This window comes from Acomys russatus, chromosome 22 (assembly GCF_903995435.1).
Source record: "Acomys russatus chromosome 22, mAcoRus1.1, whole genome shotgun sequence".
Taxonomy (NCBI): domain Eukaryota; kingdom Metazoa; phylum Chordata; class Mammalia; order Rodentia; family Muridae; genus Acomys; species Acomys russatus.
The window spans coordinates 55,307,061-55,333,699 of NC_067158.1; the positions used below are offsets into that span (position 1 = coordinate 55,307,061).

The window sequence follows — 26,639 nt, forward strand, 5'->3', positions numbered from 1 at the left end:
CTCTATCACTCCATTTCATGAAGGCTGACCAGCTAGATCTTTCACACACAGCCACCCATCCCAAATGCTGGAGCCCCGGTGGTTGGTGGCAGTTCTTCTGGGTTGAGCCAAACTCAGCCCCTGGATATCTCAATCACTCCATGAGCTTTTCTCAAACTGAGCAATGAGATGGGTCTGTTTTTCCCCTGTCTCAAAAAAACTTGAGGCCTTTCTCTAAAAAAAAAAAAAAAAAAAGAAAGAAAGAAAGAAAAAGAAAAAGAAAAGAAAATCAGCATGTTCCTTCTGTTTTCTGATCCCGGGGAACAATCAGATCTTTCTTGCTCCTGTCTGCTTTGTGGTGAGAGCAGGGCAAAGGCATCTGAGTAGGCGCCGTTTGCCTTACAGTTCGCACCAACTGCGGATTCCATTCGGATGTCAAATGTCAACAGCCATTTATTATTTTATTATTAATTTATTCATATTACATCTCAATGGTTATCCCATCCCTTGTATCCTCCCATTCCTCCCACCCTCCCACTTTCCCCTTACTCCCCTCCCCTATGACTGTTCCTAAGGGGGACCTTTTCCCCCTGTATATGCTCATAGGGTATCAAGTCTCTTCTTGGTAGCCTGCTGTCCTTCCTCTGAGTGCCACCAGGACTCCCCATCCAGGGGACGTGGTCAAATATAGGGCACCAAAGTTCGTGTGAAAGTCAGTCCCCACTCTCCTCTCAACTGTGGAGAATGTCCTGTCCATTGGCTAGATCTGGGTAGGGGTTGGATGTTTACTGCACGTATTGTCCTTGGTTGGTGCCATAGTTTGAGCAGGACCCCGGGGCCCAGATCCGCCCATCATGATGTTCTTCTTGTAGCCTTCTAGGACCCTCTGGATCCTTCTATTTCCCCATTCTCCCATGTTTCTCTCACCTAAAGTCCCAATAGGATGTCCTCCCCTCTGTCCCACTTTCCTGATAAGTGAAGACTTTCATGGGACATATCTCTTGGACTAGTGTCCAGATATAAGTGAGTATATACCATTTGACTCTTTCTGCTTCTGGGTTAAGTCACTCATTTATGATCATTTCTAGTTCAATCCATTTGTCCACAAATTTCGGGAATTCCTTGTTTTTAATAGCTGAGTAGTATTCCATAGTGTAAATGTACCACAGTTTCTTTATCCATTCTTCTACTGAGGGACACTTAGGCTGTTTCTATGTTCTGGCTATTATGAATAAGGCTGCTATGAACATGGTTGAGCAAATTTTCTTATTGTGTGCTGGAGCATCTTCTGGGTATATTCCGAGGAGTGGAATAGCTGGGTCTTAAGGAAGCCCTATTCCCAGTTTTCTGAGATAGCACCAGATAGATTTCCAAAGTGGTTGTACTAGTTTGCATTCCCACCAGCAATGAAGGAGTGTTCCCTTATGAACATAGACACAAAGATACTCAATAAAATACTCGCAAAACGAATACAAGACCATATCAAAGATATCATTCATCATGACCAGGTAGGCTTCATTCCAGGCATGCAGGGATGGTTTAATATACGGAAATCCATCAATGTAATCCACCATATATACAAACTAAAGAAAAAAAACCACATGATCATCTCCTTAGATGCAGAAAAAGCTTTGACAGAAATCCAACACCCATTCATGTTTAAAGTGTTGGAGAGATCGGGGATACAAGGCACATTCCTAAACATAATAAAGGCTATATACAGCAAGCCAATAGCCAACATCAAATTAAATGGTGAGATGCTCAAGAAAATTCCTCTAAAATCAGGGACCAGACAAGGCTGCCCACTTTCTCCATATCTCTTCAATATAGTTCTTAAAGTCCTAGCCAGAGCAATAAGACAACACAAGAAGATCAAGGGGATCTAAATGGGAAAGTAAGAAGTCAAATTATCCCTATTTGCAGATGATATGATGGTGTACGTAAGTGACCCTCAAAATTCCACCAGAAAACTCCTACAGATGACAAACACGGTCAGAAAACTGGCTGGATACAAAATTAACTCAAAAAAATAAGTAGCCTTATATGCAAATGACAATCATACAGAGGAAGGAATTAGGAAATCTACCCCCTTCACTTTAGCCACAAGCAATATAAAATATCTAGGAGTTACTCTAACCAAGCAAATGAAGGACTTGTTTGAACAGGCATTTCTTTAGAAAGTGATTTTCCCCAGCCAGAAGTAATCTTAAGGTTGGTAGAGTAATGCTTTTGAAATTCTATTAAGTATTAGCCTATGTTTTTATATAGGAACTTGTAGCAATTTAAAGAAGACAGGACTCAGAGGAAGTGAATAAAACCCAGCTCATCTTCAATGGTTTTGAAAATCATAATATAGATGCACACGTGTATGTAGTATTTAAGGCCTAGAGAAGCTGACCCCCTGTCTTGCTTCCTCTCCTCCCAGTGGTGACAGCATCTTAAGGGCCTAAAAGGAAAAGGGGAGTCACATGCATAGCATATGTGGCACTGGACCGCAGTGCCAGGACGGGAATACACTGGTTTTCCAGGCTTGCGTCCAGTTATTCGAGACTGGAGCCAATAAAATCTCTCATCATCCCAGAACAGTCTCTCAGGAAGGTCCATGGATGTCACCATTTTAACTGTAGAGGTCAAACCCTGAGCTGGCGCTTGAGCCTTACCCTCGTGCCCTGTGGTGGCCGTCCACCTGCCATTGCCCTCTGCCAGGCTGACAAGGCTGCAGTCCAGAGACACAGCTGGGAACCAGGTAGTTTGCGACTAAACCATGGGATTCTGAAGCCAGGGATCTGCCACCTCCGGCCTGTGGCCGTGGGCAGAGCTGGGCAGCGGAGCTGGTTTGCACTGAGTTAGTTGTTGGTTAAGGGGAAGCCAACTCCTGGCTTGGTTGCAAGCAAACCCCTCTCGTTTTTGTTTGTTTTCAGCCTTGAGAAAGTGTTACAGTAGGAGGGAGGACCACCTCTCTTCCAAGCTGTAGCTACAGGAAAGCCCACGTCAGAAGGCGCATCTGCCAGCAGGGCTGTATTTTAGAAGCAGACCTGCGATTGCGTCAGGACTCCTTCAGACTGCCAGCTTTGAGCGCACTTCCTTGGTTGTGATGCCATCAGTACAGAAGTAACCAGCTTTCAGGAGGGAGAAGCCAGACTCGAGTTAACTAAACCAGCTTAGGGAATTGCCCTTGATTACAGGTGGTCTTTGTGTATTGCAGAACTCAGAAAACTTTGTACAAAAATGTAGGGTGCCTGTTACTTTACCACTATGAAGCTCATTTTTAAAAATAGCTCAAAACTAGCCTTTTCTTTTTCTTGGTGCATATAGAGTTTTAAATTTTGAGTTACAGCCTTCTCTCTCTCTCTCTCTCTCTCTCTCTCTCTCTCTCTCTCTCTCTCTCTCTCTCTCAATTTTCCCTGAGTATTTTGCTAGCAGTAACTTGACTTGAGCGAACAATATGTATTTAATTTTGAACACGGGTCGCATAGATAATGCATTGATTTTAGGAAATCGCTTGTTTTCCGCCCTTGCCACTCTGAACCCAGGGTTGCCTTGCTGGTTGGAGACAGTATGGTCTTGGCTGCTCTGGGAAGTGGAGCTGACTGAACTGCTCCCTGCCCTGAAGGGTTCTAGCAAGTTCTAACCTTTTGCTGAATAATGGGAGGTAGAGGAAAGAGGGGGATAGAAATGGCAGTTTACGTTGTTTCTACTACAGTGAACCTCAAAGTGTTGGGTACCTAGTCACTGCTTATGGACCAGAACCTCTAATGACTGAGAGACCACCAAAAGTTAAGAGTGACTCTAAGGCCAAAGGTTAAGAGTGACTCTAAGGCCAGACGACAGCCTCTCCTGCCAGCTGGCCATGCGACCCCGGCAAGCCGCTTACTTTGAGCCTGTGCAAAAGGAACTGTGTGGATGCTGCTGCCTTCAGCACCTATAAATGGGGTACATACTGAGGTACAGCCGTTATTGAACCATACCAAATACCAGGATGTCAGCTCTTAACCATCATCCCAGGGCGGGCTGTATAGAAACACCTTAGCCATCGGAGACTTCTCAGAGGTAGATGTCTGTCAGTCATGCCTAACTGAAATATTACTAAGACACGACGTGCTGGTTACATAATCCTGGGTAAAGTAGTTAATGCCGGCGGATCCTGTCCTGTGTGCCTTATGTCAAGCGGGCTTCAGGAATGCTCTTATTCCACAGAGTCCGAGCGGCACACTTTCCACGTTTTAACATCTGCAAATCAAAACCACCCCTACAATCCATCGTGTGTCATATTGAGCAGTGTGTTTTCTTTCATAGTAATGCCTAAAATAACACAGCTTGAACTGGATGGCATCTTGGATTGCATAAAATACGTTCATTTCCTTGTTCATCTATAGGATCCGGGCCCTGTTTGCGGTCTCTCTGTCCTAGTAACTGGACACGTGAGTGTTCTCAGGGGGCTCGTTCATCCGTATTTACCTGCAGATTTGTTTTCCAGCCTTAGATAGTTTTCTGTAATTTCTTCACATTGGAGAAGGAAGCTAAGAATCAGTAGTCCTGCCAGTATTTTATATATTAGCATCATAAAGCATTTGATTAAGAATATTAAATATCCATTAAATAAGATCAATGTGATGGTTATTTTCTGTGTATTTTTCTTACTGGCAGTGGGTTTAGAGAATGTTTCTTTGTTGTTTGGAACACTCAGGACCAAACCCAGAGCCTGGCGCATGCTGTGCGAGCATTTCTACCATTTGTCTAACCCGTGGCCTTTTCACTTTCACTTGTAATAGGGGTTCACTAATTAGCTTAGGCAGGGCTTGAACCTGTGACCCTGCCTCAGTGTCTGCAGTGGCTGAGATTATGGGCACTCAAGACAACTGGCGTGGCCTCAAGGCATAAACCTAAAGTCTCAACTGTTAGAGAGGCTGAGGCAGGAGGATTGCAGGATCTTTCTGGCTACAGAGTGAGTTCAAAGATGGCCCCAGCAAATTAGCAAGACCCTGGATTAAATAGTAGGAAAGGCTTAGGAGCAGAGTGAGGCTCAGTGGTGGAGGCTTTGGCTTGCATATGGGAAGCTCTGTTGAGTCTTCAGTGCTGAAAATGAAAGAAAAGTGAATCTCTGCCTTGATATTGTGCTCTTTGCAACTTGATATGTGATTATCCATCATTAGAAAACTCCAGTCTAATTATAGCAGCTTACAGTACCCCACCCTCCAAAAGAAAATCACACTTTTCTACTAGATACTATTGTAAAATCTTTTAGAAGCTTGAAAAGTTTGGGCTTAAAATTCTTTTGTTATTATTATTTATTAAAAGCTTTACATTTATTTATTTTGCATACACACACACACACACACACACACACGTATATGTGTATGTATGTATGAGGGCACATGCATGCCAGAGTGTGCCTGTGGGTGTCAGAGGACAACTTGAGGGAGTTGGTTTTCTCCTTGGAGGTATTTTATGAAATATTTAATAATTCCTTATCTGAAAACCAATATTAGCTTTTATCTCAAAATATTTTAAAGTTTATAAAATGTTTTATACACACTAAAAATTCAACTTTAGTCTTTTACATACAAATTCTACTTAAAAAAAAAAAACCCACAGAGTCATTGGCTGACTCCCTCTGGCACAGGTTTTCCAGATATATTTAGTTTAACCTTTCACATATTTTTATTGAGCAACTAAGATAAGAGGAGGAAAATTTCAGGCTTAAGTCTAGAGTCAGTTCCCCATAAAGATAATGTAAAACAAAACCAATTGTTTTCTGATCGTAATGCGTTTATAATACATAAAAGCATATATAGCCAGGCATGGTGGCACATGCCTTTAACCCTAGCACTCGGGAGGCAGAGGCAGGTGGATTGCTGTGAGTTCAAGACCAGCCTGGTCTACAAAGCGAGTCCAGGACAGCCAAGGCTACACAGAGAGATCCTGTCTCGAAAAACAAAAACAAAACAAACAAAAAAGCATATATAAAGAAATGGAAAAATCATCCCCAAATGTAAACACATTTTAAAAGTAAGCACTGTTAACATTTTCTATCCACTTGGGGTCGTGTGTTTCTAGTTTTGTTGTTTTAGTTACCATAAAATAATGGCCTCCGCTGTGACATTCTTACACTGTACATTGCTCATATTTGCCCTCTCCTGTGCCATCTGCCACTGCTCCTCCCCACCTCCAGTGGCCTGCTACTTAGTCCTCTTTTGCTTTAATGCCACATATATATGGCATAAATATGTATATATCTGTATATACATACATATGTATATGTACAAATGTGTGCACATTGTATATTTTAATATATGTATTAATAGGTACATAAGTATATATGCAATCTTGCATATGTAGACACACACACACATACACACATACACACATATATATACCTTAACTGTTTTAACTTCACATTGAATAGCAATAATTTTCACGCATTACTGCTGTAATCAGGCTTTGTGTGTTTGTTTGCAGGGCCTCCTGAATAATGCTAGGCATGTCCCCAGCCTGCCTGCTCAATATCTTATTTTCAATAGCTATGCAGTGCTTCCCTTTAGGGTCCTAAGTAATTCATTCAGCTACCCACGCCCATCCTTTTTCTTTTTCTTTCTTTCTTTCTCTCTTTCTTTCTGTCTTTCTTCCTTTTACTATTACAAATATAAAAGCGTACAGCTGACGGCAGTGAGGCACGCCGCTGTGACAGAGGGGACTTGACTGTGGTGTGGCAAGTCAATGTTCTCCATCTCAAGGAGATGCCTTAGCGGAAGAAGAAGGGAAGGAAGGCCTGCCCTTCCAGCTGTCAGAACAAAAGGAAGAGATGACCATAAAAAACGGAGGAAATCCACTGTGTTAGGAGCCAGGGGCAGCTGTCCGCAGGACAGCCACATGAGAGGTTCACTATCTTTGAAAGGTCAAAACATAATCCTCTCTGCTGGCGATAGGACCCACAGCCAACTTGAAGGGACTCGGGAAGAAGTGGGTGGTAACTTTGCTTCGTAACATTTGGTGGCAGAAGAGGGGAGCAGTGAGAAGGATGCTCTCCCGAGGGCTGGGGCGAGTGGGCGCGCCTGTACCTCCTTGTTCATGAACATCTCTGCCCGACAGAGCAGACACGCTACATGGAGCTGCTTGGAAGCAGAAGACGGTTTCTGTGGGCAGCCCGCCTTGTTGGCTTGGAAATTATTATTAAGGAAATAGCCCTTTGCTCTTCAGAACTTTTAAGGGTTTGGTTCATTCAAGGGATTAAAAAAAAATAAATAAATCTTTTTCAGGCAGTCTCCGATGAAACTGAGTCAAACAGCCAAGAGGAGGAGTTTAATCATGACGAGAAGTCGGGGATGCGGGAAGTGGAGCTGGCCTCAGCAGGTTTGTTTCAGAGCATGCAGTTCTCAGGTAAAGCTTGGAAACTTGTGATGGAAAGATGCCAGTTTGCCCTGCTAAACTGAAGGAGAGTGTTGGGCTCTGTGTGGTTGTGCTGCCACCTAGAGGCACAGGTGTGTTACATCTGCCTGCCTCTCCGTCCCTAACACAATCCAGTTAAGAAAATGTAGTTTTAAAAAGGAGACGTCTTTAACACCATAGTAGTATTCCATAGTGTAAATGTACCACAGTTTCTTTATCCACTCAACAGAGGGACATTTAGGTTGTTTCCATGTTCTGGCTATGAGCATGGTTGATCATATGTCCTTGTGTGCTGGAGCATTTTGTGGGTATATTCCAAGGAGTGGAATAGCTGGATCTTGAGGAAGCCCTTTTCCCAGTTTTCTGAGAAAGCGCCAGAAGGAAATCCCAAAATTTGTGGACAACTGGATGGGACTAGAAATGATCATACTGAGTGAGTTAACCCAGAAGCAGAAAGACTCAGATGGTATATACACACTTATAATTGGGCACTAGCACAAAAGGCATGTCCCATGAAAGTCTTCACTTACCAGGAGATTGGGATAGATGTTAGGACATCCTACTGAGACTCTAGGTTAGAGAAATATAGGAGATGGGGAAATAGAAGGAAGGACCCATAGTGTCCTAGAAACCTACAAGAAAAACATCATGACAGGTGGATTGGGGCCCAGGAGGGTCTGCTCAAACTATTGCACTAACCAAGGACAATACAAGTAGTAAACATTGAACCCCTACTCTGATCTAGCCAATGGACAGGACATTCTCCACAGTTATGTGGAGAGTGGGGACTGACTCTGACAAGAACTCTGGTGCCCCATATTTGACCACCTCCCCTGGATGCAGAGGCCTGGTGGCCCTCAGAGGAAGGACAGCAGGCTACCAAGAAGAGACTTGATACCTATGCCCATATACAGGGGGAGGAGGTCCCCCTCGGTCTTAACCTAGAGGAGGGGAATAGGGTGAAAGTGGGAGGGAGGGAGGAATGGGAGGATATAAGTGATGGGATAACAGTTTAATTGTAGTCTGAATAAATTAATAAAATTAATTTTTTTAATTAAAAAAATGTCTTCGGCTGGGGGAGAAGGCTCAATAGGTTAAGTGCTCGCTGCATGATCCTGAGGACCTCGGTTTGCATCTCCAACAACTATGAAAAAGCTGGCTACCTCGGCCAGGCGTGGTGGCACACACCTGTAATCCCAGCATACGGGAGGCAGAGGCAGGCGGATCGCTATGAGTTCAAGGCCAGCCTGGTCTACAAAGTGGGTCCAGGACAGCCAGGGCTCCATAGGTCTCAACCACCTTCCCAAAATGCTAGGCACCGTGTCTGTAACCCCAGCACTGGGCACAGGGGCAGAGACAGGTGGGTCCCAGGGGCTTGCTGACCAACCAGGCTACCTGGAGAGCGAGATCTGCAGTTTCGGTGAGAAATCCTTCCTCAAAAAATAAGGTGCGAGCTGTAGCAGGAGGTGCGTGGTGTCAGCCTCTGGCCCCGGGGGTAGCCATGAGGGCCACAGTAGCACACAAGACAACAAGAGTTAGTTTGTCACCTGGTCACAAGAACAGACGGGCCTGTGGACACTCTGTTGTTTGTGTTCTGTGATACTCGGCTGTGCATCATGACAGTTAAGAACGGTCTCTCATAGTAGGGTAGTTTGATGAGAATCCTGCTGTCCTGGACATCTATGATCATCATGGTAGGAAGTGTGGCACCAGGAAGTGTGGCATCAGGCAGGCCGACATCTATGATCATCATGGTGGGAAGTGTGGCATCAGGAAGTGTGGCATCAGGCAGGCCGACATCTATGATCATCATGGTGGGAGGAAGTATGGCATCAGGCAGGCCGGCCGGCATCATTCTGGCCCTGTGTCATGTCGTGAGGCAGCTTGTCATCAGGAGGGAGGACTCTGACAAAATGTTCATTGTGACTTTGAAAGAAAACGACGGTCCTTTGTATGGTTTCCTTTTTCCTCGTTGTTTCCAGACCTCCCCGCAGAGCCACAGCATTTTACAACAACTGTGACTCGGTGCAGCCCAACGGTGGCCTTTGTGGAGTTTGCCTCCAGCCCACAGGTGAAGAGCGAGGTGCCCGAAGACCCAGACCGGAAGAAGCCAGAGGATGAGATGAGCGGGAAGGTGGAGTTAGTGCTGTCACAGAAGGTGAGATCATGATGTGGCAAGGAGTTAAACCAGAGGTTAACACAACTTCTGGGGCAGCAGCAGTCAGGAGGGCTGGCTTTCTCACCTGATATATAAATGTGTGTGTGTGTGTGTATGTGTGTATGTATGTGTGTGTGTGTGTATGTATGTATGTATTTAATCTATAGTTCTCTCTAAAAACTACACTGCATGTTCACTGTTAAACATTACACACACACACTGTTATCTCTTTACCATAACCAAGGCAACTTTTAAAAGCATTTAATTGGTGGCTTGCTTATAGTTTCAGAGAGCCTATGATCATCATGGTAGGAAGTGTGGCATCATCAGGAAGTGTGGCATCAGAAAGTGTGGCATCAGGCAGGCCGACATCTATGATGATCATGGTGGGAAGTGCGGCATCAGGCCGGCTGGCATCATTCTGGATCAGTAGCTGAGAGCTGACATCTCATCTACATGCAGGAGCCACAGACAGACAGACAGACAGACAGACAGACGACCTGGCGTGGGCTTTTGAAACCCCAAAGCCCACCCCAAATGACACACCTCCTAATCCTTCCCAGAGCCATTCCATCAACTAGAGAAGAAGTGTTCAAATGTATGAGCCTATAGGGGCCAGCCTCATTCAAACTACCGCTGTACACAGAGTGATGGAGAAACAAAGGGAAATGCAGACATTTGCATCATGAATATATCAAATGCCATAGGATATATAAACACATTTGTTAAGTATACAAATAGAATGAAAAAGGGGTAACAGATAAGAAATAAATATTGCATTGCCTGAATCCACTCACTGTCACACATGGATAACACAGATACAGCTAGAGATGAAATCAGTTAAGTTAACCCCTCACTTGTATCTTCTCATTCCCCCCTTCCTCCCTCTTTCACCCTGTTCCCCTCCCCTAGGCCTGTGACAGAAGGGGACCTCCTCCCCCACCATATGACCACAGCCTATCAGGTCTCATCTGGATAGCCTGCTTCCCCTTCCTCTGAGTGCCCCCAGGCCTCCACACCAAGGGGAAGCAGTCAAATAGGGGCCACCAGAGTTCATGTCAGAGGCAGTCCCCTCCTCTCTGCACAACCATGGAGAATGTGCTGTCCATTGGCTAGAGCTGAATAGGGGGTCTAGGTTTATTGCATGCGTTGTCGTTGATTGGTACCCACCTGGGTCCAGATCTGCCAGCTTTGGTGGTCTTACTGTGGGGCTCCTGGACCCCCTGGGTCCTTGTATCTCACCATTCTCCCATGGCACTCTCACCCGGAGTCTAATAGTGAGTCCCAGCATCTGTCCTGATCCCCGCTGAGTGAAGACACTCAGAGGACATCCAAAACACAAGAAATTTTAAGATCTATAATATTAGAATTATTTACCATAAGAACAAGTCATCTAATGTGCCTCAAAAAGTCCCTAAGGATACCCCTGTGGTGGCACTGTTTGATGCCAGCTATTTTTGGCAATACCTTTTTGTCAACAGGCAAAGTATATTGTGTGCTGCATAACTTCGTGGGAGGGTGGAGCTCTGTCTTTAGATTAATGTCCTTTAAAAGTGGCATTACTATAATGCTTAGCCTTACATCAGAGATGATTTTAATCTTCTATGGGACATACCATTTTCTGACAAGTTCAGTGGGGTGTAACACCCAGAACTGAAGCCTGGAGGGGTGGCACATGCCTTTAATCTCAGCACACTGGAGGCAGAGCCAGGAGGACAATTCGGGGCTAGCCGGATTTACATAGCAAATCATAGCCACAGCTGCATAGTAAAATCCTGCACCACCACCCAAAAAAGAAGGAAGGGAGGGAGTGAGGGAAGGCTCCAAATGTCTTCCGAGGCTGAAGAAAGGGAGATCACTGCATTAGTTTCTAAGAAAAACCAACCACTCTATGGTTCAGAAAAGTGTGAAAAGTCATTAGTGAAGGGGAAAAAACCTATTGTAAAATTAAATGTTCAGGCTTACTGATTTGTTTAACTAGTCATGCTATAAATTCAGTGGGTTAATTGCTGAACAGCCTTTCTGACGTTTATGTCTGTTGCTATGGTCCAGGTGGCAAAGCCAAAATCCCCAGAACCGGAAGCAACCTTGATGTTTCCACTTCTCGACAAAATGCCTGAAACCAATCAACTGCATTTGCCAAATTTGAATTCTCAAGGTAAGGGTACCTGTGCGCACGTGCGCGCGCATGCGTGCGTGCGTGTGTGTGAGGGCGTGGGGTATGTGGGGCGGGGGTGGGGCCCTCTCAGCTCTCCATGGTCTGCTGGGCCCCCCTGTGGTAAAATGTGCTTCCTGTGAGAAGCTAGTTGCATCCTCCCTGTGATGTTCCTTTAGCTGTGCTGCTCACCAGAGTGTACATAAGGATTACCACACTTGCTCAGCCAAATTTTATTCTTTCAAAACGTTCTTCATAAGAACATTTAATATTTTCAAAATTTAAAAATACATGAAACATTAAAAGATACATCCTCATTATGTGTGTAATCACACAAACACAGTAAGGATGTGTTTTAATATATTTAACACATAACATACTTGGGTCATATTCTAATGTGTTTTGTGTATTTGCCGTATTTTAATATTTGGTGTAATGTAGGAAGGGGCAGCATCTAGAAATACCGGAGTTGAGGGCCTGTAAAGGTCTTAAAGTTGTGCTGGTTTCCCCTTTGTGGACCATCGATGGGTTGCGAACTCAACCCTTTATTCTTTAAGAACCTAACTTCACACCCTTTAACCTCACGGGAAACCCAGATGCCCACACCATACATCAGACCATCGCCCAACACCATCACAAAAGACCCTTAGGCATGTGAACTGGGGAAGATGATGTTCCAAGCATCCTCCCATCCTTGGAGTTACTCCTCAAAGTGGACAGACCAAGTCTGCACCAACTGCAAGTTCTCTAGACTGGAAACAGTTAGTGTGGGAGGCAGGACCAGATGCTCTGTGTGCCTCCTTGTTGGCATTTTCGCCTGTGTATTTATAAATCTGATCTGTCAGAGAGGATGGTATTGACTTCATTATTCATGTCTTATTATCATTTCTCTTTTAAAGAGTGGGCAGCTATTTAGGGGCACGGTTAATACCATCTGAGTTGGTCTCTATTAACTTCTGTTCATCACTTTGGGGGCCCATATACAAAACAAGGAGCATTTGGTAGCAAACTAATGGTAGTTAGTCTCTTAATGTGGAAGCAAATTCAGTGCTACCTCCAAAGCATTTGACCCAAAACTTTCTGACTTAAGAGTCCTGAAAAGAAAAAAGAAAATAAAAATCTCACAACTGGGTCAACCAATTGGACATATTTAGACAGTGTAATTGTGTTCCATTCCTAGTACTTTATAACTATATAAATAAAAATTATAGTTTGGATAAATATATAAACCATATCAATTAGTCTTGATGCCTCATATGTTTATATTTTCCTCAAGGCATTCTGTTTTTGAGAAATTGCTATTGAATTAAGGAACGTTACTTCATGCTTTATCCAGATTGAATAATTTAAGAAATAAAATCCAGTAGCACTAGAGTGCTTTAAGGGTAATTCCTTAAGGGGGAACTGAGCTTGGCAGGCACTTGTTCTGTTGTGATGTGTGCTTCATGAGCACTGGAGATGGAGCACGTGTGTTCAAATCCTTGCTCATCGAGTTCTTAGCTGCAAGCTCTTTCCCTTTCAGTTTAACCACCTGTCAAGTAGAAATAACCACACACTGGCTCTTAGGAGAACTGGAGTTAGTGATTGTAGAATAATAGCAATAAAGGTGGAAATATAGAGCCAGCTAGACACAAATGATAAACTTCTTGAATGTGTTAAAAAAAAAAAAAAAAAAAGCATTGACGTGTCAGTGATGCAATTTGTGCGACTTGAAGCGGTGGTTCCCAAACACGAGTGTGTGCCTGGGTCCGCAGGGCTGGCCTCCGACCCTCGGGGTCTGGCCCTGTAGCTCCGGCCAGAGGCTCTCTCTGTACTTCAGCATGTCCACAGTGTCCAGGTGACACTCATGTGGCAGCCAGGAATCCCGACCTGAAAGACTTGAAATACGTCTTTAAATGGGGCCTAAGAGACACTGCAGATGGATGTGAAACCCACTGTAGTGCTTATGTAGACTCTCACGGAAGCCAGAGGCCTCCAACAAATGCAACCTTTGTAGGTGTATTGGTCTTCGGCTGGAGTGTGCTGAGAGAAGTCATGGGTTATGGCCCAGACAGAAGAAGTCGGGGCACTCTTAAGTGACTGGCGTGAATCCAGCATCTAATCCAAAGGAACCAGAGGCCCCAGAGCCACACCTCATAAATTCTCTCCCCATCCCCAGAAATTGGTGTCTCCCCAACATCTGTAAAGTCATCTGTTTATAGATTCTCACATGGGCCACTGCCTGTCCACCCGAGCAAGGCTCCACAGATTCCCCCCCCCCCACCTGAGCACACACGTGTACACCAATATCACCTTTCAACACTTGGGGACATTCATAAAATACAGTTAGCGCTGACAGATTTCCTTTACCCAACTCTCCGGAAACAGGAAAATGTTGTCTACCTAGGGTAAGTTGGGTCTTCATGAAGCCTGGGCTTTGCCCTGCAGTGCTCACTGCTCTGAGAATGGAAGTCGCAGAGCCTAGCGCACAGGGTGCAAATGTTTGTCAGGAGTTGTGTGTGCTTGGTGAGCCACAGACTTCACCCCTTCCCTCGGATGTAACATGGACAACAAGCCCACCACACATCTCTGTTGCCTTTTATACTCCGGTAGATTTGCCACTGCATAACACACTGCTGTGTCATCTTGACCTTTAACCCTTAAGTGACATCCCTACTAAGTACAGACCTAAAACCTTTCACTCAGCACCCACACAACAGGACATAGGCCAGCCAGTTCTCCTGCCCGTGGTCCATCTCATTGGCTTTTGTGGGTATTCTGGTGAGAAGTCTTCCATGCTAGGGTCAGAGATGTCCAATTCCTAGGTCACCTGCAACTGACCCGTCTTTGACACATGAGGAAGTGTTCTGCTCAGTTTCCACCCAGTTTCAAGGATTTCTGTTTGTTTTATTTTGCTGTCTGATCTAGACCTGCCTGGCAGTGCCAGTGTTCCGCTGGGAGTTCAGAACTCTTGGCGACGGTCCCAGTTTTTCTCCCAGGCAGGTAAAGAGCACACTGGATAGCTGTGTTTCTTTATGTAAAAATCCATGTTGGGGCAACCAGTGGTGTTTGGCGTTTGCATTCGTTTCTGATTTAAGATACTTTTTAAAGAGAGATGCTTGTTTGCGACACAGTTAGCAGTGAGCTTGTTCTCTGGCATCAGCACTTGCTGCACTAAAATCAGGAGGAATTTCACAGAACTTTCTATTGATTTTAAGATGTCAAGGAAATAACGCCACCCTCACCCACCTGGCTCTTTCCCCCTTTAAAACAAAGATCAGAAGTGACAAGTGCGGTGCTTCTCTTGTTAACTGTGTCCCTCTCTGTTCTTCCTGGATGACATCTGGCCTCTTGGTGTGGTACTTCTCTTTGTCAGGCAGTGGGGGACCCGCTCCCCTCGCCGCCAGGATGCAAGGTGTGCTAGAGCAGCCCTGCTAGCTGTAGTTGCTCCCTAGAGCCTCGTACCTGGTGCTATGCAGCGCGCTACACTCTTCGTTCCTTTTGGTGACGGGCACAGCCTGCCGCAGGGCTCTGCTTTATTGTGATTTTCTAATACCGCTGAAGTTAACATAGGAACTACACTCAACTGAGAAGATCAAAGGACCAGCACAGCCAGAAGCTACTCACAGCGGTGCCTTCTTTTCTTTCTTTTATTCTGTGTAGCGGATTCTCCAAGCAGTGAAAAGTCCCCCGTGACTACACCTGTAAGTATCCCTCTTAAAGAGCAAAGTCATAAATTTAAAGTGATTTTTTTTTTTTTTTTTTTGACACTGGGTTTCTCTGTAGCCTTGGCTGTCCTGTACTCACTTTGTAGACCAGGCTGTCCTCAAACTCACAATGATCCACCTGCCTCTGCCTCCTGAGTGATGGGATTAAAGGCATGTGCCACTGTGCCTGGCTAGAGTGATTTTTTTTTTAACTTGTATTTATTTGATTTTCTTAAAGAGTATTCAAACAAAACTGTGATCCAAAATTTTTTATTTTGAAACATCAATTTAATGTTGCCTGGAAGACCATAAAGGCGTGGATTATCCGTATGTGCGGTAGCTAGTCTGTCCTGCCTGGAAACAAAGGCTGGTCCCTTTCCATCCTTGAGCACAAGTGTACTAGCCTGTGCTAGTATGCATGACACTGGAGGTAATTTACAAATCCTCCCCTTTTAATCTTCCTTGACTGTTCAGTGATATGCAAAATAGCATTCTTTCAGAGTAGTTACGAGCCTTAATTGAAAGCATTGTGTAAATGCCGATATGCAGTGTCTCGTGCCCTTGATATCTCCAGCCACATTTCACAACTAGGAACCACATGTGAAGGGCCAGTCATTAACCAATACTGCTAACCCCGAGTTTCCTAGAAGCTAAAAACCCCAGGATAGCCCCAAGGCTAGCATCGCCACGCGGAGCTGAATAGGATGGTACGACCCACTGGCTTCCATCTTAAACTACATGGGCAGCAAAGGTGCCAAACTATTCATGTGCCCCTGAGTGGGGACGGAAAAGAAATGCATTTGCCCTGGCCTATGAGCCACAATTAGCGTGCACAGTGAGCATCTTGCTTCGGAAAATGGAATCTCCTAAGACATCCGTTCCCATGGTTAATTGCCATGAGTTTCCATCATCCACGAGGCCTAGAACCAACCCAGCATTTGGAATCAAGAGTAAAAAGGGCTTAAGTTTGGGAAACGGTTTCTGCCACCAAAAAGGACATTTATATATATATATATATATATATAATGGCTTGTCTCTATGTCCCTTGGGTGCCATGTTGGAGGTCAGTTGTCTTTTCTTGCCCTGACCGGTCCTTGAGGACCTGCCTGAGTTCTTATCATGGGATTGCTTTGTTTGTTTGTTTCTTTACTTTTCCTGAGCAGTTTAAGTGCTGGACGTGGGACCCGGAAGAGGAGCGCAGGCGACAGGAGAAATGGCAGCAGGAGCAAGAGCGGCTGCTCCAGGTAGGACCCACCTGCTGACTCCCCCGTGTTCTGGAACTCCGCACTCTTAGCACCTGCCACATCGGATAGATGTTTAGCACAGGAAACATGGAGTGCAGTTCTCAGGAAGCCGTGAATCTTATCAATGCTTTGTGTCCGGGCAAAGGCGTCTGGCACCTGCTTCTTCCTGCCAGCAGGTCCGGTGACGAGGAGAGGTGGGGGCAGTGACTCACATTAGTGACTATGAAGGGTCAGTCCACCTGTGCTCATGACCTCCCTCACCATCACTTCCCAGCTCAAGAAGCAATAAGGGCGAACTACCCAAAAGCTAGCCCATAGCATTCAGGTAGAATTAAATTTGTCATCAGTCCAATACCTTCAATGGGATATCATTCCATTTCTCTGTGATCAATTCTAGAAATACTCTAAGGGGGAAAAAAAACGTAACTTGCTTCCACTTGCTTCATGGCCAAAGTGAGCTGGCGACCTTCGGAACTGACCCACTTGTACACTTGGGCTGGGCTGGAAACACAAATGCATAGCCCATTCTTGGTTGAGGACGTGATGGTTCACAGAGATTAGATTTACCACCTGATGTCATAAAGCTGACGGGTGCGGAGTCTGGACCCACATCTTAGCCTTTACAACTCTAAAGCTGTGCTGTCTCCACCACACAACGCAAACACTCACCTAGAGGCATTGTAAACCTCATTAAATCTGATGCCTCCTGGCTCCGCTAGGACTGAAAAACAATGTAATTTATTCTTCTTTCTCTTCATATTTTGTCCTAACCCTCTGCCCTGATTCCCATGGGTGAGGGAGTGGGTTTGGTGGTAAAGCCAACTATTTGAAAACAGCAGAGGCTTAGGCCCTGGTTGCTAAAATGAAAGTAAGAATGCCTGGATTCCCCTGCTCAGTGCTATGGTATTCTAGAGTGAGGGGTACCATTCTATTTGTTTTGGAAATGGGATTTAGTTTCATGTTTTGTTTGTTTTCGAGACTCACTAGGTAACCCTGGCTAGTCGGGAATTTACAGAGACCCTCCTGTCTTCCTCCTGAGTGCTGGGATTACAGTCATGCACCGCCATGCCCAGCCCTTGTGATATGTATCTCCAGAGCCTGCCGTGGGTTGGCCAGCAGTGCCTCTACTAGAACTAGCAAGAACCCCAGTCTACACGTGTCCCCATGAAAGCCTGTGCACCTAAGTCATGATAGGACACTGCTGTCTGGGGACACCTCAGCACCACCCCCAGAGAGATTCACAGTGCTGTCATAGCTCCACACGGCTGACAGAAACCAGTGTGTGCCCGAGCCCATGTCTCCTTTGTCTGTACCATGAGAACACCAGTCCTTGAGGTGTCCCTGAGATCAGTTCTCAGTTCAAACATTGATTTTAATCTTCATGTAATCTCCTTTTTTTCCCCCTTCCTGATTACCTATCAGGGACTCCCTGCATGTCTTTTTATACCATTCTTATCCCAAGTGGTTTGTTTTCTCTCAGAAGTGGTGTCGAGTATTGAACCATTTCTGAGCACGAGGACAGAAGCGATCACACCAAAGCATTTGATGCAATGAGCTGTTTAAAGGCTCTCTTAATTCAAGATCTCTTCTCGTTGCCATGGTGATAAGCAGAGCACTTCTGCCCACTCAGCTGGTGGTCATCTTGAGCTCTTTGGATCTTTCTGCTCTGTCTCTCTTATAGACCTAGCAGGTTTTTATACTTCATTAACCTTCATTGGTAGCAATGTTGGTTGGTTTTGGTTGGTTGCTTGGTTATTACTTTTGGCAGGGATGGGGCTCAAACTCAGATCAGGGCACATGCTAGGCAACCACGCCTGCAGACCAGTTAAATATGTAGTAAAATAGCTGCACTCACCCCTGAAAGGATCAGATGAAGCAAACCCTAGGTGTGCCTACCGATCACTACCCAAGCTGAGGAAGAGCATTGATTTTTTTTTTTTTTTTTTTTTTTTTTCATCTTCTCTGAAGAGAAATTCTGCAAAACACAACAGCAGAAATGTGGCTTCCCTGGGATTTCACATGTCAGGACTAGTCACTTTGTTGTTTCTGTGATTTAAAAAAAAAAAAAAAAAAATCCCCTACAAAAAGCGAGTTAGGGGAAGAAGCTTTAATTTGGCTCACGGTTCCAGATAGCTACTGTCCATCGTAGTGGGAAAGGCACGGCAACAGGAGCTGGAGGCCCACCTGGCAGTCAGAAAGCAAAGTGGGTCACACTTCATTCGCACACGCAGGAAGCAGCGGGAACAGGAAGTGATGGAGGGCCCTAAAGCGTCAGAGCCAACCCCAGTGATACACATCCCCTAGCAAAGCGCCACGTCCCAACTGGAGCCAAATGCCCAAGCGCACGTGCCAACGGGGCACAGTTCTCATTCAGACCGCTGCCTGAGCCTAACTTGTATGCATGATGCACAGCGGAACCTCTTTCTTACTGTGCTGCGCTTGCGTTAGACCCCCACGTGCTCCCTGCAGAACAGAACCTCGTTCTTAATGTACTGCGCATGCGTTAGACCCCCACATCCTCACTCGTGAGTAATAGCTTGCAGCACAGTGTACATGGTGCTTTAGAAGAAGTGGAACATCCCAGCGATGAGTGCAGTGGTCGCTTCCAAATGTTCTCTGGGTGTCCCGTAACAGGAGAGGTACCAGAAGGAGCAAGACAAGCTGAAGGAAGAGTGGGAAAGGGCCCAAAAGGAGGTGGAAGAAGAAGAGCGCAGATACTACGAGGAGGTAGGAAGTCCACCAGGAGAACGTGACTCTGCCAGCCCGGCTCTTCAGTGTCCGTCACCACCCTTTGTGTCTGCAGCACGTGCTGTGCGCACGCGGCTGCCTGCCGTGTCTGACACGTGCTCACAGCAGTGTCCCATCAGTCTCCCTAACCCCGCCACCAAGTGGATTGTGGGAAGAAAGGATTGTACCGTGTTCGGGAAGCTGCTATAATCACACCAGTTCTCTAGTCAGCTTGAGTTTTGATCTGTCCTAGATAACATTAAAAACAGCAGGGGGGGGGGGGTGTGCGCGCGCACACACGTACCTGCTTGTAGCGAGTATGTTTGGCAGTAATGAATTAGCTTCATAGGATAATTCTGGCATTGCAGCTAAATGCATCCTGCTGACTACACCATGCTAGAGGAATTTGTGGAGGAGACTTGTGGCCTGTTTAATGTTTTCAACACAACAACAAACAGGGCACAGCACAGAAGTTGGAAGATAGCTAAAGTGTCTATTATCTAAAATTTGTTGTGGTCACCACTGCTGGGAACTTTGCTAGCCGATCAGCTCCACAGTGGCTGTCCTTCACTGTGCTCTTCTGTAACACCAATTAAAGTTTGTAGAATCAGTATAAAGTTCTAAACTACTACCCACTTGGTGTTATTTGTTTTGTATGCTCTGGAAAAAAAATAAGATTCCTTTAATGCCCTGCTTATTTTGATATGTTATGGTAGATTTTTTTCTCTAGGGGAAGGAGGGTGGGACTGGGAGGAGTGGAGGGAGGGGACTACAACCAGGATGTAAAATGAATAAATAAATTAATTAAAAATACATTTTTCCTTGTTTCATTCATTCCTGTCTTTGTGTTAGGAGCGTAAGATAATTGAAGACACTGTGGTTCCATTCACTGTCTCCTCAAGTTCTGCGGACCCGCTGTCTACTTCCTCCTCCTCGGCTGAAGGCAGTGGGACGGTGGTAAGATCACTGATGAAAACCAGTCTGTGACACAAATAACTTAAGACAGGTTTCCCCGTCACATTAAGTAGCTAAAAGCCAGGTGTGGCTATCCCTCCAAAGCCACATTAGCTCCTGTGTGGCCATTTCACCCAGCATGCCATCACTGCCCTCACCAAGCCCTAAGCTCCTTCCTTCCCTGCAGAGCAGCAGCCACTGCCCTGGATGGATCTTCCCAGGCAGACTAGCAAATCTCCAGCGGTAAACCTATGTGCCAGAACCTTCTCTCTGTCTGGCTCAGGGATCACTCTTTCTTTCCATAGCCATGTGCCCCTCCCCAGCATGCCCCTCCCTGGCGTGCCCCTCCCCAGCGTGTCCCCTCCTGGTGTGTCCCCTCCTGGTGTGTCCCCCCACCCTCACTATGCATTCCTCCCCATTATTTTGCAGCAGTAGACACGCCCATACAGACACAACCATACAGACACGCCCATAGTACGGTCCCCACCAGCGGCCACAAAAAGCACCTTATGCCAAAAATTCCACACAAACTTGACATGTCTTTGAGGGTGGAGAGGACCTGTAAAGGCCCATTTGGCCACTCATCCCCTAAGTTAGCTGGTGGAAGGACACACGAGATAGAAACATGCCAAGACTAGCAAAGAAAAATAACCCACGGACCCCAGAGGCCATTTGTCCTAAAGTGAGCAGGCCCATGACTTCATTTTGTTTGGAAGGGGGGGGGGCGGGATGGGGGTGCTCCTGGCCCATCACTTTTGTGATAATGTTTAGATCTCGGTTGCACATTTATTCTAGGTATTTTGAAATCTGTTAGTTTAGAAGGCTATTCTTCAAATTGTAGGCAGTGGGGTTGACAAAACAGGGTCGGGGCAGAGGTAGAAGAACAGGGGGGCTTTGGCCAGAGCACACTGTATGCATGTATATGAATCTCATTCACTTGTACAGAAAGTACATACTAATAATTTCTGTAGCTGGCTATCCTGATGAGACCTGATAGGCTGTGGCCATGTGGTGGGGGAGGAGGTCCCCTTCTGTCAGAGGTCTAGGGGAGGGGATTGGGCAGAAGGAGGAGGGAAGGTGGGGACGGGAAAATACAAGTGAGGAGATGACAGTTGGGATTTAATCTGAATAAATTATAGTAACTTTAAAAAATAACTTATTTAAGTTTTAGAGCAAATAAATGGGCATTTTCATTATTCAAAGAAAGGAAAGGGGGTAGGGAATGGGTTTAGATATCCCACAGTCAAAATGGAATATCTGAACACCATAAATGTCTGGTGTGTTTAAAAATTATATTCAAAGGGATCCCAATTTTTTCCAATCAGGATAAGATGGAAAAGTGTCCAGACAAAGAAAAAGAGAGAAGACAGAAGACACCTTTCCAGGAGAATGGCAGTGACCCGTCGCTCAGCACTAGGGAAAGCAGCCTGCCAGAGGAGGACAGGTGTGTGCTCAGCCCCAGCCTCCTGGCCTCCAGGGGAGTCCTCAAAGCCCAGCTCTGTCATGTACTCCCGGGACCCGCCGCTCTAAATGATCGCTCTAACAAGCAATGCTGTTTAAGCCCGCTACAGCAGCTCTCAAGTCAGTGCCCTTGGTGTGGTGACAGGAGAGGCAAAAGTGTGAAGTCAGCCTTGGGTGCATAATGAAAGTGTATCTCAAAAGAAAAATTAATTTCAAGAGGCAGCGAGACGTACCAGAGGGTGAAGGTGCTTGCAGTTCAGGTCTGTAACCTGAGTTCAGTCCCCAGAAACCACACAAAGGTAGGAGAGACCCAACTCCACGGTCACTCTCTGCCCTCCACATGTGTGTTGTGACATGTGTGCACACACATCACACATAAGCAGATGCACATACTCAGGTTTAAATGTTTTAATCATGATGTAAAATAATTTAACAAGGGACAGCTACAGCTGTTTTGTTTTGTTTGCATGCTTGCTTCTTTTGGTTTTTTGAAAAAACAGGGTTTCTCTATGTAGCCTTGGCTGCCCTGGACTCACGTTGTAGACCAAGCTGGCCTCAAACTCACAAGGATCCACCTGCCTCTGCCTCCCGAGTGCTGGGATTAAAGAGGTGTGCCACAAGGCCCAGCTGGGAAAGCTGTTTTAAATAAAGGAAATTGTATTTAAAAAAAAAAAAAAAAAAGCTTGTTGTCCACTCAAATCCTAAAGCTTTCAGTCCCTTGAAAAGGAGTTCAAGCCAGGTCCTGAGGTCCCACCTTCAATGGTTGGCTGCTGGTGTCCTCGCCGATGTGAGCGTCTTTACTCTAGTTATGGTGGGTGACTGGTCTGTTGGAGCAACCACGGGGAGTCACTTCACACGGGGACTCTAGATGTCCCGTGGGAGACCCAAAACTGAATCCTGAGCACACAAACTACTTCAGACCGGAGCCTTGGGTTATCGATGCCACCCAGGCCTGATCTGGAAGGAATCCACAGGAAGCCCCGAAAGCTGCCAGCCCTCTGCTACTCGCATCCTCCTTAAGAAACGGATGCTTGCCTCAGGTGTGAGGTCCCAGATAGGGGTCAGCAAGCATGCATGCACCCATAACATGTTTACAGAATCCCACCGGGACCCGAGGATGAGAAAGGCTGTCTAGGTGTGGTAGACTGGTCGAGGTGAAAGGTTGGCTGGGAGCAGAGTCCTGGTGAGGCTTTGCACAGAGTGAGCTGCTGCCATTGAGCACAGACCACCAAGACTGACAGGGCCACCGGTGTAAATGTTTTTATTTCCTTGGGTGGGGGAGCGGGGAGTGGGGGGGGGGGGAGGGGAATGACATGAGAGCTATACTGATACATAGCTTGAGCTGAGCCCAAAGCATTTCTATCTAGCTATCTCTAAGCCTAGGCCTGGAAGTTTCTAGCCTCCGTACAGTCTAATCTTCTGCAAGCCCAGACTTTAAAGGCTTCAGCTTCCAGCCTCCTTACTGCTGAATAAGCTTACCCTTCCTAGCTCTTTCTGAACTCTGGCTGGCTCGTTCAACTCAGCTGTTCTGGCTCAAGCTTGTCACCAAGCTGACTGATTCAAACTGGCCTCTCCTAAACTGCTCTGCTTCTCAATGCCACAAACTGAACTGCCCCAAACTGCCTGTGCTCAACCCTACTGCACTATCCTCTCTACTGAACCCTCTAATTTACCCTATGGTATTGTCTTCTCTCTCTCTCTCTCTGCTGTCTCAACTCTACTGCGCTGCTCTTAAGTAGCCTCTCTTTCCTGTCCTGTTCCCATGAGAGCTGGGCGTATCCTATCTCTGACTCATTCTGTCAAGTCTTTCTCTGATTCATCACTTTGCCCCTCAGTTAGATATCATTTTCAAACATGGCTGCTTCCTTCTACAAACTAACTTTCTTACACTGTTTGTGATTAAGAGTGTGTGCTAAGTGTGTATCTGTATTCCAGCCAGAGAGATTAGAGCTGTGCTGGATTTAAATTCCCCCTACACTCCAGAAGAGCATTTGTTTCCAGATAACACTGCTCCAAAGTCTGGGAACTGAAATGTTAGTCAGGAAGACTTGAAGGATCCCCCTGCATGTGTACTTTTGCTGGTTCTTCAGACAGGCATTGCCTCTGCATTTGCTGTTTGCTTTCTCTACATTGTCACCAGAAAATCTCCTTAAATCTTTCCTTTCTTTGCACAGAGAAGCCATTGAAAGGCTGGGGAATTAACCAGAGCTGCAGAGATGCCAACTGGCCCCAGTGATTTGTCGTCTGTTTATTCATTTATTCTGAGATGACATATCACTATGCATCCCAGGCTGGCCTTGAACTCTCCATGTACCCCAGGCTGGCCTTGAACTCTCCATGTGCCCCAGGCTGGCCTTGAACTCACCATGTGCCCCAGGCTGGCCTTGAACTTGTGATTCTTCTGCCTCTGCCTCCTGAGTGCTGGAGCTGCAGGTGTGCTTCACCATGCCGGCATCAAGTGGCACTTATGATAACTGCTGTCCTAGTGAAAATGTGGGCACTTCGGGCCAGCTCCCTAGAGTGTGAAGAGCCCGGTGGGCAGGCAGGGCCGCAGAGGTGATTGTTCTGTGAATTTGCTAAGTTGATGGGCACTAAAACTGCATAATATTTTGTAATAGTTTTAGATCTAGTTTAAAAAGAATAAACCGTCTATTTCTTTTTCTTAGCCTATATAACTGCTAGCTCTGTGTCATCAGGTATAAGAACAAAGGTTAATCCAGTTGTTTTTATCTCTGCTCTGAAGTATGTTTTTGTTTTGTTCTGTTTTTTTTAGCAGCCTAACTCAAGGGCCTTCAGCGCACTCTGAAAACTCCATGTCAGAAGGAATCCATCAGGACCCGCAGCTCGGGGCAGAGGCTGGAGCCCCACCCTGTGTTACAAACCCACAGCCAGCTCAGGGTGAGAATGAAGAGATAAATTCCAATATTTAAGTTCCTGTAAACCCTTCACGTTGTCCAGAACTGACCTCTGCTGCCCACACATTTCTCTCTAAGGGCCTCTTACCTTTAGCTTTGGTTAAATATATAACACATAAGCTCCTGCCATGAGACCAGACTCTGCATGGTATCATCTGGGTCTGGGTGAGAACAGACATTAGCATGTTAAAAACTAAGACTTTGTGGCTGGTGCGATGACTCCATGAGTAGAGTGCTTGCCACTAAGCCTAATGGTCTGAGTTCAAGCCTTAACGCTCATGTAGTGGAAAGAGAGAAGCAACTTCCAAAAGTTGTTTGGCCTACACACATACACACACACACACACACACACCTGTGGCATGTGCTCCTTCCCCACAAAATAAATAAATGCATTTTTTTTTTTTTTTATTTAAACGGAGGGGCCCAGAGAGGTGGTTCAGTGCTTAAGAGCAGTGACTAAACTCTCAGAGGAGCCAGGCTCGGTTCCCAGCACCTAAATGACAGCTCACAACTGTAACTCCAGATCCAGGGTTATGTGACGCCCTCTTATGGCATCCATGGGCACTGCCTGCGTGTGAGTCACAGACATCCATGCAGGCAAAAAAAATCCATACGCAAAATCAAAAGCATTTCAATCAAAGGGAGACTTCACAAGAAACCTTTAGGTGATCATAAACCATGTATTCCTCAAGTTCCTAAGCTCCACCACTGAACGTAACCTCCCTTCCCCCAACACATACCCACCCAAAATGCCCTTGAAGGACAGACTGTGCCGGGGCCTGACTGAGATAGATGTGCAGCACAGTGCACACAGAATTACTGTGAGGACCAGCAGGCATCAGTGCTTTAGAGGAAGGGGGCTTACTAGGTATCAAAGCCATTTGGGTGAACACACTTATGTCCCTTTCTTGGTCTCAGATCCACCTCAGGATCAACAGATCTCAAACCCGCCAGCAGACATGTCGGAGGGTGTGAAGCCCAAGACCCTGCCCCTGGCTAGAAGCGTCAATCATCAGATTGAGTCTCCGGGTGAAAGGCGGAAGTGAGTAGACAAATAAGATGGGTGTGGGATTCCTCCTTTCTTAGTGTGTTGGCTTAGTGCGGAGAAGTGTGAGATACGAAGATGGCAGCAGCGCGTTTGGGCTTTGTCTCCATTTAAATTATGTGGCGGCACTTGGGTGTGACTTACAGAGTTTTTAAAATGATTGCTCTCAGTGTAGCCTTCCCAGTGATGAGATGAGGCTGATAACCCCAGCTTGCAGATGAAGAGTGCGTGTCTTGCCCACAGAATTTGGCTGGTTAGGTGTTAGAGGAATCTACTCGGAGCTTCGCGGGGGAGGCCGCAGTGCAGCCATGCAGTCACTAGAGTCATCCCGGTTGGATCCGGACTGTGTGGGTTCAGATTTTGTCTCTGCCACGTACACAGAGCCTCGAGCAAGGGACCCAGTTTTTCCCTGCCTTAGCCTCCTCCTCCTCCTCAAGTGGCAGTGAGACTGATACCCTCGCCACCAGATTCTCCTGCAGATAACCAGCACCGCACCGAGGTCAGAAGGATGCACCGCTAGTTTTCCTTGCTTCTCAACAGCCGAGTTGAACCACTGCCGCCTTTCTCTGGTACTGTTCCATGTTTGTGGCTGGATACCTGCGGCTCCAGAGGCAGCAGGAGCTCGGATCAACTGGATGCGATTTCTCCGATTGGCTGTAGCCCTGACTTTCAGCCTTTGGTTTTTTGGTTTTTGTTTGTTTGTTTGTTTGTTTTCTTTCTTTCTTTTCTTTTCTTTTTTTCTTTCAAGCCATGGCACTTATGTTTTGAAAGTGTGGCTTTTGGAGACAGGAGACGAGAACCCCCTGAGGACTGGAGGGGCTCTTCACAGCTAGTCAAGCAGCCAAGAGACGAGAACCCCCTGAGGACTGGAGGGGCTCTTCACAGCTAGTCAAGCAGCCAGGAGGCATGAGCAACTTTGTCCATCTCTG

At 46.1% G+C, this 26,639-nt stretch overlaps 1 protein-coding gene across 1 annotated transcript in view; it reads left to right on the plus strand.

Moving 5' to 3' along the window:
• The window catches only part of Limch1 (LIM and calponin homology domains 1), a 326,098-nt gene that overhangs the window by 288,306 nt on the left and 11,153 nt on the right, over positions 1-26,639 (plus strand). Inside the window, exons 15-24 of the mRNA XM_051165075.1 lie at positions 7,236-7,329; positions 9,348-9,523; positions 11,576-11,681; positions 15,321-15,361; positions 16,528-16,608; positions 19,243-19,335; positions 20,188-20,292; positions 21,615-21,733; positions 24,527-24,648; positions 25,584-25,707. Of these exons, the coding sequence (XP_051021032.1) occupies positions 7,236-7,329; positions 9,348-9,523; positions 11,576-11,681; positions 15,321-15,361; positions 16,528-16,608; positions 19,243-19,335; positions 20,188-20,292; positions 21,615-21,733; positions 24,527-24,648; positions 25,584-25,707 (1,061 nt within the window). The remainder of the gene's footprint in view (positions 1-7,235; positions 7,330-9,347; positions 9,524-11,575; positions 11,682-15,320; positions 15,362-16,527; positions 16,609-19,242; positions 19,336-20,187; positions 20,293-21,614; positions 21,734-24,526; positions 24,649-25,583; positions 25,708-26,639) is intronic.